General features: G+C 35.9%; 1 protein-coding gene across 5 annotated transcripts in view; it reads left to right on the forward strand.

Moving 5' to 3' along the window:
- Positions 1-11,766, forward strand: part of arfgap2 (ADP-ribosylation factor GTPase activating protein 2) — a 61,074-nt gene extending 49,308 nt beyond the window's left edge. For 2 of the 5 annotated variants that reach the window (XM_073059321.1, XM_073059323.1), the window contains 5 exons: positions 518-649; positions 2,163-2,283; positions 5,402-5,492; positions 9,486-9,607; positions 10,806-11,766. In XM_073059321.1, coding sequence (XP_072915422.1) covers positions 518-649; positions 2,163-2,283; positions 5,402-5,492; positions 9,486-9,607; positions 10,806-10,823 — 484 coding nt within the window. In that variant the 3' untranslated portion in view covers positions 10,824-11,766. The other 3 variants (XM_073059322.1, XM_073059324.1, XM_073059325.1) reach the window with 3 other exon arrangements.
- The last annotated feature ends 1,397 nt before the right edge of the window (positions 11,767-13,163 follow it).

A 13,163-nucleotide genomic window follows, 5' to 3' on the forward strand; every position in this document is an offset into this window, starting at 1 on the left:
ATGTGTCAATTTGTTTTGACTTGAATTACAATAAAGTATTGCATGTGCATATTTATTTATGGCATTCAGTCACAGCGTGGATGAAGGTTTGAAGCTAATACAAACTGCAGGACTGTGTATGTGTAGGAGGTGTGGGTGGGGGTGGTGGAGGAGGGTGAAGAAGCTGTGTGATGTTCAAATGATATTGACTGGATTACCCTACTGAGAACCAACCCGAAGGGATAAAGGCGGCCTAGTTGCAAGTATCTTGTAATCTTGTTTCCAGTGATTATGATGGCAGATCCCTGGGTAAAAAATATTTCTTCTCAGCCATAAACAGTTTCTGAATTTAGTTTCTTTTGTGATTATACATTTTAAATAAAGTTGTATTTTGCCGTTCTCATTAGGTTGACCATTTTGGAGACCAGTTTAAATAATGCTGGATTGTTGCAATGCCGATATGGATCCAGAATCCATTGTATTATACAAGGGAAGTGTTCCTTTGTGGTGTAACTTGCTCTCTTCTTTTATACTTTAGGTATTTTGATGATCCACTGGATATGGGAGGGCCATTTTCAAAGTGGGATGACAACAGTGATTCATTTTGGAAGACAGAAAGTAGCAGTAGAGAGAAGGAGGCATTTACTTCGAAAATGTCATTAAGCGACGGGTACAGCTTTTAATAAAATCACTTACCCGCCATTATGCTATGTGATTTGATTCAAAGATTCAAAGTACATTTATTATCAAATTATGCATACAGAATACAACTATGAGATTCTTCCTCCCAGAGGCAGCCACGAAACAAAGAAAAGCCATGGAACCTGTTCAAGAAAACATCAAACATCCAACTCGCGAGAAAAAAGAACAAGTTGTGCAAACGGCAGAAAGCAAGCAAACAATACATAAAATATCAGACCTCAAACCAGGAGTTCAGTAGTATTCAGTTTAGTTGATTTCAGCTTCGTGCCACTAGCTAATGCATAGCAGAGCATTCATTTGTAGAGATGAGCAAACCAGATTATTTTCATTTTGTAATTCCATTCTAGTTAAATATCAATATCTGTCATGGCTTAAACTTAATCTTCCTTTGTAAATCTGAAATATTGTATATGGTCGTCTATAATAAACTGTGTTTGGTAGAAAATTAAACATGTTTGATGTAATTCTAAATGTATGCACAGCACATCACATTTCACCTTTAAATGAACTTTTAAAAAGGTTATACAGATTCTATAATAGATTAATGTCACTCATATGGCATAGAGTCATAGAATACTGCAGCACAGAAACAGCCCCTATGTCCCATCTAGTCCATGCCGAACAATGTTCCTAGTCCCATCGACCTGCCCCTGGACCATAGCCCTTCATACCCCTCCGTTCCATGTACCTATCCAAATTTCTCTTAAATGTTGAAATCAAATTTGTATCCAATACTTGTACTGCCAGTGTGTTCTTTTTGAATTATCTAGTTGTTGTCTCATCTAACCTCTGTGGAAAAAGCCTGCTTGCATTTGCCCTCTCTGTTCCTTGTAATTTTGTATACAGCTATCAAAACTCCCTTCATTCTCCTGCACTCTGGGGAATGAAGTCCTAACCTATTCAACCTTTCCCTATAACTCAGGTCCACAAGTCCCAACAATATCCTTATAAATTCTTTCTGCACTCTTTCAATCTTATTTACATCTTTCCGGTAGTTAGGTGACCAAAATTGCATATGATACTCCAAATAAGGCCTCACCAATATCTTATATAAATTCAACATAACATCCCAACTCCTGTACTCAATGCATTGATCTATGAAGGCCAATGTGCCAAAAGCTTTCCTTACAACCCTATCCACCTGTGATGCCACTTTCAAGGAATTATAGATCTGTATTCCCAGATCCGTCCGTTCTATCACACTCCTCAGTGTTCTATTGCTCACTATTTAAGATCTACCCTGGTAGGTCCTCCCAAGGTGCAACACCTCATGCTTGCCTGCATTAAATTTCATTTGCAGTTTTTCCATCTGGTACAGATCTCACTGCAAGCTTTGATAGCTTTCCTTGCAGTCCACTACATCCCCAATCTTGGTGCCATCTGCAAATTTGCTGATCCAGTTTTAGTTATGTAAATAACTGACTTAGTTATATAAATCTATTAATTTTAATTTCTGTGTTAATTCCTCTAATTTACCTCAGGCCTGCACGTCGTAAACCAGAAATGGATTATGGAGTGATCTCTGAAGAAGCACAAAAGAAATTTGGCAATGTCAAAGCCATATCTTCAGATATGTATTTTGGGAAGCAGGGTTCTGCAGAGGTGAGTGTGTACCACTAAGTTAATGTACAATATTATTCTGTTGAATTTTCATTGCAGAAGCATGTAGCATTCAGCACTGACATTTTAAAAATTAATGGTTTCAAGCTGAATAAACAGCTTTAGAAAAATATTTCATAAGTCCAGCATGAGTTAAATCTACTATTTTGTTTGTCAGCAGTGAAATCAGCATTTGCAGCCTGCCTCAATTTGACCAGCGAGGTTTCTCAGAAATATACTGGCTCACATAATTAGTGGCTATGCATTCTTGTTGAATGTGTTTTTGACAGGTTTGAATGGAAATCAGTAGTGATGCTAGAAGGAACATTTATAAAACACTCTGCACTCCAGTTATTTCAACCATATTCAGTAAATCCATAATACGATAATAATCATAGCAGAATCAATGAACGTCCACACCAACTTGGTGTTCAAGCAGTGTGCAAAAAAACACAAATACAAAAGGAAAGAAATAATAAATATTGAGAACAAGAGATTAAAAAGTCCTTGAAAGTGAGTCTATAGATTGTGGGAAGATTTCAATGATGAAGTGAAGTTATCTCCCTTGGTTCAAGAACCTGATACTTGAGGAATAATAACTGTTCCTGAACCTGGTGGTATGAATCCTGAGATGCCTGTACCTTTTTCCTCACGGCAGCAGTGAGAAGAGAAGATGTCCTGGTGGTGGTGGTGGTGGTGGTGGTGGGGGCGGGGGGGGGGGGGGGGGGGAGTCCCTGATAGGCCAGTTGGTTTATCATCTGTAGTTGGGAAAATGCTTGGAGCTATCATTAAAGAAGATATAGCGAGGCATCTGGAGAAAAATGGATTCAGCAAAGACAGGTCCTATTTGACAAACTTGCTGGAGTTATTTGAGGATATAACGAGCACAGTGGATGGAGGGGAACAGGTAGATGTTATTTACTTGGATTTCCAGAAGGTGTTTGATAAGCTGCTGTACAAAAGACTTAACCATAAAATAAGGATAGATAGAGTAGGGGGTGATGTATTAGCATGGATAGAGGATTGGTTAACTAATAGAAAGCAGAGAGTTGGGATACATGGGTGTTACAATGGTTGGCAATCAGTGGTGAGTGGTGTGCAGTAGGAGTCGGTGCTGGGCATGCAACTGTTCATGATATGCATTAATGATCTGGAAGAGGGGACCGAGTGTAGTCTATCTAAGTTTGCTGATGATATTAAATTGAGTGGAAAAGCAAATCATGCAGAAGATACGAAGAGTCTGCAGTAAGATAAATAGGTTAAGTGAGTGAGCGAGGGTCTGGCAGATGGAGTACAATATTGGTAAATGTGAGGTCATCCACTTGGGAAGGAAAAATGGAAGATCAGATTATTTAAATGGTAAAATATTACAGCATGCTGCTGTGCAGAGGGACTTGGGAGTGCTTGTGCATGAATCACAAAAGGTTGGTTTGCAGGTGCAGCAGGCTATCAAGAAAGCAAATGGACTGTTGACCTTCATTGTGAGAGGGATTGAATTTAAGAGCAGGAAGGTTATGCTACAACTGTACAGGGTATCGGTGAGGCTGTGCCTAGAGTACTGCGTGCAGTTCTGGTTTCCTTACTTGAAGGAGGACATACTGGCTTTTGAAGCAGTGTAGAGGAGGTTCACCATGTTAATTCCAGAGATGAGGGAGTTAGACTATGAGGAGAGATTGAGTCGCCTGGGACTGTACTCACTGGAATTCCGAAGAATGAGAGGAGATCTTGTATCTGTCTGTCTGGGTACTATATCAGGTGCGGACGTTGGTGACCATGGTTTTCCATACAGATCTATCCCTTGTTCTTTGGATGACTTCCATTTCCTCGATGTGTAGCCACCTGCCTAGGCTTTTGATGTACATAAGCTGAGGTTTTCCTCTAGGTTTGCTCCCCTCAATCTTTCCAGAGAGTATTTCTAGTTTTTCTAGTTCATCTTTCCTCATGATGTGTCCTAGGAATCTTGAGTTGTCTTTCTCTTATTGTTGGTATGAGTGATCTAACTGCTTGGGCTCTTTTGAGAACTTCTTCATTTGATGTGTGTGTAGTCCATGATATTTTTAATATTCTCTTGTAAACCATAATTCAGCTGCTTCTAGTCTCTTTTCCATTGCTGGGGAAATGGTCCAGTATTCACTATTCACTTCCATAAGTCAGGATAGAATAAATGTAGTACTGCAGTATTCTGTTTTTAGTGTACATGCTCATCTTTGTCTGTTAACATGGTCTTCATTTTCTGGAAAGCTTCTTTCACCATTGCTGTTCTGTATTTGATATGTGTCGCACCTGCCATCACTTGTTATTTGGCTGCCAAGTTATCTGAATTTGTTGATCTTGTATCAACATATAAAATTATGAAAGGGATAAATAAGGTAGAAGCAGAAAAGTTGTTTCTACTGGTAGGTGTGACTAGAACTAAGGGACATGGCGTCAAGATTCAGGGGAGTAGATTTAGGACGGAGATGAGGAGAGTTCTGAATCTGTGGAATTCTCTGTCCAATGACGCAGTTGAGGCTACCTCAGTAAATATATTTAAGACAAGGTTGGATAGATTTTTGGATAGTAGGAGAATTAAGGGTTGTGGGGAAAAGGCAGGTAGGTGGAGATGAGGCCACGGCCAGATCAGCTATGATCTTATTGAATGGTGGAGCAGGTTCTATGGGCCAGGTGGCCTGCTCCTGCTTCTACTTCATATGTTCTTATGTTCTTTGGTCTCTTTTGTAGTTCAGGCAACTTATAGAGGGAGTTTGTTTAATAAAATATGTCAAGTCTGAATGCAGTTATGCTAGAGCTATTGAGCTTTTATGTATTTGATCCAGCTCTTTCTTGGTTCTCGTTCCATGCTGTATGAATCTTGCTTCAGAAGAATCTTATGTCTAGTTCTTGCTAGTGAACTAAGCCTTTTTTCCTGTCTGAGAGCATTTCCTTTGAAGAAGCAGGGATTATTTTAATAAATAATATATTTATTTTTATTTCATTCCATATTAACTTCAATATGTTCTCAACTTTAAAACTAACTTTAACACCAGAACGTATAATCATTGTTCTAATTCAACAACAGCTAAATGTTTATTATCCCAGAGGTAACCCTTGTTTTTAATTATCGGGTTTACTTCGGCTGCAGTATGAAGCCAAAACTCGACTGGATCGATTTTCAGGAAGCTCATCCATCAGCTCATCTGACTTGTTTGAAGGTGAAAAGAAACAAACACCAGGTAAGAAACATCATCATTTGAAGCCTGGAGAGCATGGCCTCCTCACAACTAGGCCCACTAATGAAATGAGCTCAGGATTTTGTTATGATTGCTTTATCTGTCATCTACACAGTGTTTTAAATTGATGCATTTAGCATTTTTTCCATTAGGAATAATTAGTTTCATTTTAATTTTTGTATACTAGTGATTAAATGTTCCAGAATGCTGAGGAATGGTTTTTCCAGTTCTTAACCAGGATCCTGATATGCTGCCTCCTTTCCTTCCATCAAGTCCCTGAATTGCTACTGCTTCTCCCAACTTTGGACTTTCCTTAAGCTGAAGGAATAACATATCCATCTGTGTGCAGCACTGTGTTAAAAACGTTACACCTGCTTTTGTTTACTTTTTGACTTCACAGTTTTGGCATGTGAAATGCATGAATTTCTTCTTAGCAACAGCCATGCAGCTGATTAACATACAGATCTGTTGTCTGATATGAGCAAAGTTCACAAGAAATGTGTATATGAAAAATGTGCAGTTACAGGGTCCATTATCACTTTCAATCATCCTTCATGATTATTTTAATTTGATTCTCATTTGCTTATCAGCAGATGGACACCATCATGAAATTGACTTATTCCCTTAGTTGTTGTCATTAGATTTATGTAAGCATCACCCATTACCACCCCTGCAAGCTAGACTACCTCCATAAGCATTGCACCATCATTGAAAAATTTACAATAAGTCCCTATGAGTCCATAGCATTCACATCTAAAGTGATTAGAGACTTCACTTTGCATGGGTGTGCTGGGGATCAAGTGCCATCATAATTACAATAGCCTTCTGCAATTTCACCAGCTATTATGCTACCACTACTCTTCAGTCTTTTGAAAGTAGCATTTCTTCAATTTTATTGTAACACTACAGGAGATTTGCTGATGTACCAGGTGCATGTTCTTTGCTCCACAACTTGGTTTATTCTTGCATGGGAAAATAAAAGAACAATGATAGGTCATTGGATGTCAGTCTGATTGTTTAAATGTCAATGAATTGGAAAGATTCAGTTCCCTCAATGAGTACCGTGAAGAAGGAATAACTAGAATAAAATTGATGAGTCTTTGCCTTTTATTTTTTAAAAATTGTCAAATAAAAGACTAATTCATTAGCTTGAGCCGCTATTTTTAAGTTCTTCCGTGGTTAAAAATAGAACAGCAAAGCTGCTGTTATGTTTTCAACCAAATCAGCAGATGACACCATCATGAAATTGACTCATTCTCATAGTTGTCAATAGATTTATGTAAGCACACATTACCACACCTGTAAGCTACTTTTACCATCTATGATCCCTACAAAATAATGTATAATTCTACATAAATCCACACTAGGAGTATAGTATTAATAATGTCTTTGGAGAGTTTGATCCTGCAGTACCTTAATCCTGAAACAGTTGTTAAAACCCATGTAAATGAAGTGCAAGTCTGGCACTTGATATTTTTGATTGATATTTGTTGATAAATTTAATCAGAAAATATTGATTTTGCTCATCATTGAAGCATTTTTTATTTTTAACAAAAATTCATATTATGCTTTCTTAAGTTTAATAAGAACCTCCATGTATAGAAACTGAAGAAGGTCATGTAACACATCAAAGATTTTTAAAATATATTTGCCTATGTTTTTACTGCAATATGCTCTCATCCTTGAATAAAGAATACTGACTTGATATTGTCATTTAGATGTCTCCTTAAAAAACAAAGCCACATACTGTATGCTCCTCACTTCTAATTTGCTGTTTTGGAAGTGTGTGGCAACTTGACCATTGCAGTTTTTAAGTTATTACAGTGGCATCAGAAGTTCTTTATTTCCTACAGAGTTCTGAAATTATGAAAGATGCTATATAAATTCAAATTATTTGATTATTTAAATGATAAAGTAAATGTAACTTTGCAAAAATGTGTCAAAAGTGGGGTTTGTACCTGTCAAGTCATTCACATTGGATTAAAAAATAACTGACAGATTAGGAACCACAAAAGGATTTTCATGCATTCAGGTTGCTAAAATTAGTGCCCAGATGCAAATGGTAATTAGAAAGTCTAATAAAGTGTTGGCCATTGTCAGAAAAGGATAAAATACCTTTGGAGTACTGTACCAAATTTCTGAGTATTAGATCTCAGAGATTATTTTTTGTGCTTGATGAATATAGTATCAATCACCAAAATTATCTCAGGGCTTAGGTTATATTAAAAGGACTGGCTGCATAAATTAGACCTTGTTTAGGCACAGGCAGAGATACTTGAGTAGTGATTACATTCAAGAATTTATTAAAAAAGCAGAATTCTAAGACAGGTACAGAGATACTATATACTCTTCTGGGAGCATGATATTAAAAACTATTTTGGAATAGGACTAGGATTTCTTTTCAAACAAACTGCAGTGTAAAGCTCTTGCCCCAAAAAGTTTGGAGTACTGCTTTAATTTCAATATTGGGATCAATAGTCTACTTCCCCCCACCCCCATTAGACCAAGGGTATCATGATAATGGATCAGAAGTGTAGATTTAATGTACAGAACAGCCATGGTCTAAATGAATGGAGAAATTATCTTCAACAACTGAATCACTGATTGGTTTTTCCTCAACTGAAAATTCATCAGTGGCTGAGCTTACATGTACAAAATTCAGGGCTGAATAATTCCCTCTGCTTTTATGCTTGTAAAGCTCTAATGGCCAAAGGTACAAATAAAGCAAGCATATGTACCAATTGTTAATTGAGGAGGTTACCAATTGTTTGTTGATTGAACCTGATCTAGTAAAACAATAGATTCTTTACTGCTTATATCCCCTGGTAATGTATAATTACTGATTTACAAGATCACAGAGGCATGGTAGCGGAATGCTTAGTGTGATGCCTCTACAACATGGGGCATCGGAGTTCAGAGTTTAATTTTGGCACCATCTGCAAAGAATTTGTACCTTCTCCTCATGACAGTGTGGGATTTCTCTGGGTGTTCCCGTTTCCTCCCACAGTCCAAAGATATACCAGTTAGTAGGTTAATTGGTCATTGTGTGTTGTCCTGTGTTTAGGCTAGGGTTAAATAGATGGGTTGCTAGGTTGCACAACTCGTTGGATCTGTTCAGTGCTCTAGCCCTAAATAAAATAGAAATAAAATGAAGAAAAATCTGAATGTCTTTGCTTATACACATCATGGGTTTCATTGTTCTTTATATGATTCCAGGAAATTTTCCTGTTCTGTCCTACTTGGAAGGCCATGCTGCATGTTGATTCCTTTGCTTGAAGAATTTCCTGATATCAAGTCTTGAATTTGCCTTTTCTGTGTCTTGGCCTATTCCCTTTCACCCTGCTATCACAATTTGACTTCAAGCAGTTTTTCTGAATTTACTTTTCCTTTGCAGTTTGCTATCAAGTACTTCCATGAAAACCCTTCTTAGTTGCTTCTTTCAAATTTGAAAAGCTGAAGTTTTAAGGTCTAATTTAATGCCACGGCACTTTGGCTTGAATGTTTTCTGTGTCTTTTGATGTGTTTTATAATAAAGACAACACATTAAAGTAACGTTAGTTTGTAGTGTTATTTATTTATCAAGTTTTTCCACTTGATAAAACTCAGTTTGCAACTAATATGAAAGTAACTAATTTACTCAAGAAAGTGTGAATGCTACAAGAGACTGCAAGAGTATTAAATACCCTTAATATATCCAAGTGAACCTGCTGTGAAAACAAAATATTTATGAATATAATTTTATAAGCCCTTTAAAATTAATGTTAAATTGCCCTATTCTCTGGTTGGTAAATTTTCAAGAAGCCTTATTTTCCTTTTGCTCTTGGATAGAAGAAGAAAAGCACACTAATTAATGTTACAAAAAAAGCTCTTTTTTGTGTTGTCATTTTTATTTTCCTGCAGTTCTTTTATAGTTATTGTAGTTTACTAAGTTGTGAATAATTTAAGGTTATCAAAATTAGTTCTTTATTATTTGGTTTGATTTGTTATTCTCTTAAGCTAACGTGTCTCTGACCAACGTCCTACCATCAGCTCCTGATATGGCACAGTTTAAGCAAGGTGTTAGATCTGTGGCTGGGAAGCTTTCTGTGCTGGCTAATGGAGTGATGACTTCCATTCAGGTTGGTATAAACTTTTTTAGGAAAATTGTTGTGACTAATCAATATTTACCTTTGTTACACTGTATATAAAATCCTTGCATTAAACATAATTTTATACCTTGAGATCACACACATTGTTAGATGTACAAGTGAATCAGAAAGCATTTATGAAACCAGTTATGAAATAGCTAAATCTATATTGCCAATCCAGTCTATTAAAAGATCCAGTAGAATACTCTGTTTATTTGTTAAAGATGAATTGAATGCCATTTTAATTTCTATCAGTGAAATTAACTGTTTCTTTATCTACATTTGTAATATCATTATTCGGCAAATGCATTCAATTATGTCAAGACTCTTAAAGTGGAAACCAATTTTACTTAGGAATCGTATTGAAAATATGTTAATATTAAGCATTTAAACTGTGCCTTTAAAATAACAAAAAAAAAAGCAGAGAGATTGAGGCAGTAGTTAGGCACTTCACATTCTTACCAATTGGTTTTTATTCCACAATGCTAGAGTGTATGAGTTAGTTTAATTTTCACTGAGTATGACAATAAAAATGCCAAAAAATTCACACCATGGCCACTTAGTCAAAATGGATCAGCTTTTCAGTTTGAATGTCTTCCTTGTGGAGTTTGGGTCTGTTAAATTATGATTCTTACTAATTTCATAACATTAAGTAGAATATTTGAAATTGCTGGAATGCAAAATTTACTTTTTAAGCTCAGCACCACCTTGCGTAAGGTTGTAATCAGTAGCAGGCTAGGTGAGATTAAGTGTGCTTTGTTTATACAGTATGTCAAAACTCATATAGTACACAGATGACTTATTAGAAAAGTTGGCTTTATAAATGTGTTATATTCCATTGTAATGGGTACCAGTCCACTGAAGACTGTAATTGGTCCCATCAGAGGAAACACTATTTAACTGATTCACCTGAATTAGTTGCAAATGTAAAACAATGAAGATTCTACCGCTGAATATGGTTAATGTAGACTGACTTTATCACTGACTTATGGCTATTTATTTGAGAATTGTTTGGATCCACAGCGGTTTGACAGAATCTAATTTGCTTTAAGACCCATAGCTTCTCAAAGATTTTTGTTTTGACCTACTATAAACAGTTACTTTGTGCTATATATATATATATGGTAGTAATAATAACTATAGTCCCAAAGGTCTTCCCTTCAACAGACCATTTACTTGTCTTTTGCAGGATCGATACGGCTCCTAACTGGATGTAGCAATAAAACGAAATGAATATGAAACCTTTCAGGAGTGATTTACATTTGGGTGCCTAATACACCTTTGATTATAAAAATATTTTGAAGGATTATTCATTTAACATGGAAATGTTTCGTCACAGTTTGATGCTTATTTTGCATCTACTGATGTCTGTTCTTGGTCCTACTTGAGTTTTCCCAGAGTTAGACTGTCTCCAGTAAAACTGTGCTTTGAAAAGAGAGGTTGTGGGAATAACTCCAAACTAGGATGGGGAAATTACTTTTCAGTCAATAGAATGAGAATTTATTTCTTGTTTAGATGAGGCAGGAAGGTATTAAGTATGTAGAGCTTTAGTTAGTTTGGGAAAAGGGTGCAATATTCAATTAAAAATGAAAATGCTATACAGATATATATTAAAATATGGGTAAATGCACAATAAAAAGTGCTCTTAAAAATTGGGTTTTGCTTCTTAAAAAAGTGTTTGTATAACTAAAACACTAGTCTGAACTCTGAGAAAGTGAGTGTGTCTTTTCATATATGGATTGTTTGTTTATTGAAACTGATCGATTAAACAACTGTAAGGTAGAATTGTTTGTTTGTACTTCAAACAGATGATATGCCAAATCCCCTTATTCTTAGATCTATTCAGTAGAAAATTGAAAACTGAAAATTTTAAACTGTACAAAGACTACAGTGCACCATGTTGAGAATTGGAAGGTGATCACCAATTATTTCTGTTCATAGCAGAAACCTGTGCAGTGCGCTTTATGGAAACCAATTATTTCTACTCGTGGGACCAGTTAAATGTAAATGATAATATACTGTTGTTGTATATTGTAATGAATCTTTAATTTTGGGTCATTATGTTTAAATTGCAAATTTTACTGGTGGCAAAAAGCTGGACTGAGGTTTGTAACATGTATTTCTAATAAAAAAAAGACACATTTGCTTCATGTAAGTGATTCAGTACTGAGACTGGATTAAGTAGTAGGAAACCCCAAGCAATAAATGGATGATTATAAGATTTCAACAAGTGAATGATTTAAAGGTATTGCACATTTGAACTAAAATACCAAAGTTCATCTGTTGAAAAGGTGCATTAAAGTGCTGGCATCTGATCAGCTGAACAACAGAATAGAAGCATTATTAAAATACTCATCTAACAAAAACCAAGCATACCTTGCGCAAATAATGTTTTCTGTTGTGAAAATAAAATTTCTTCCCTGGGAAAAAATAAACATAAGCTCTAGTTTGGAAGTTGTCATTCAGAATGCGGGGGTGGGGGGAATTTTGAGCGTGACGTTGTTGCCAATAAAATGTTTTTTGTGTATGAAGATTAACAGTTGCATCACTGCATTTAGGTGGGAAAGCATGCTGGCTGAATCAGAACCATCAGCTGAAGAATAAAGTATTTTGCCTGCCCTTGCTGTCTTGTCTAGACCTGGTTCTTCTTTTACATTTTTTGAAATCTAGCTTGCAGCATCTCTTGAGTTCAACAAGACATGCTAAAGGTTTTTAGACGTACTGAATGTTACACATCTATGGTGAATCCAGCAAATCACTGTGGGAAGCCATGTTGGAATCTGTTCACGTCGGACTTCACCAACGTTGTGATTTGCACTGAAACAAGATATGTTGAGATACTCTGTATAAGATAGGAACAGAATTGACTTATCATCAGAATGATTGTAATATGAAGGAATAGTTAAAAGCCCTACAAAATGTCTAAATTCTCCCAGTGTTCAGAAAATGCTAAGAGTACTCAGCAGGTCAAACAGCATCAGTCTTGAGATTCCAGATTGATGACCTTTCACTGAAAGTACTATGTTTGGATTACTTTGATTGTTATTTCTTATTCGCTGTTCAAAGTCACATCCAATACCTTAGGCAAATGTATTATGTGGATGATTGTAATTAAGTTGGTGAACAATAGTTGAAAGGAAGACCAAGATCTGGATGATTGTTTCTGTGCTAAAAATTGTATATTTACCAGGTGTTACTCAAAAATTCTCAGAAACCTCCTGTAGCTTTTTAAAGTATCCATTGTAACTATGCTGTCATGGCAAGCAAACCAGTTTACGGGCAAGTTCTATATTTGAGATTATTTACTCTGTTAAAGGAGGTGTTTAGACAAAAGTCTATTGACATTTGCTTGTTCCACCACTTTCAAAGTTGAGTAGATCTTTTTTTTTAATTGTTTTTTTATGCATTTTCTACAACACTACAAATTTAAAAAAAAACCCAAACCAAAATAAAATAATTAATACAGTGCAAAAATAAACATACAATAATAATATAATACAAAAAAGATAATTGAGAAGATCTTTAACTCTCCCAGTAGTCTAAATGA

Source organism: Hemitrygon akajei, chromosome 10 (genome assembly GCF_048418815.1).
Source record: "Hemitrygon akajei chromosome 10, sHemAka1.3, whole genome shotgun sequence".
NCBI classification, from domain to species: Eukaryota; Metazoa; Chordata; class Chondrichthyes; order Myliobatiformes; family Dasyatidae; genus Hemitrygon; species Hemitrygon akajei.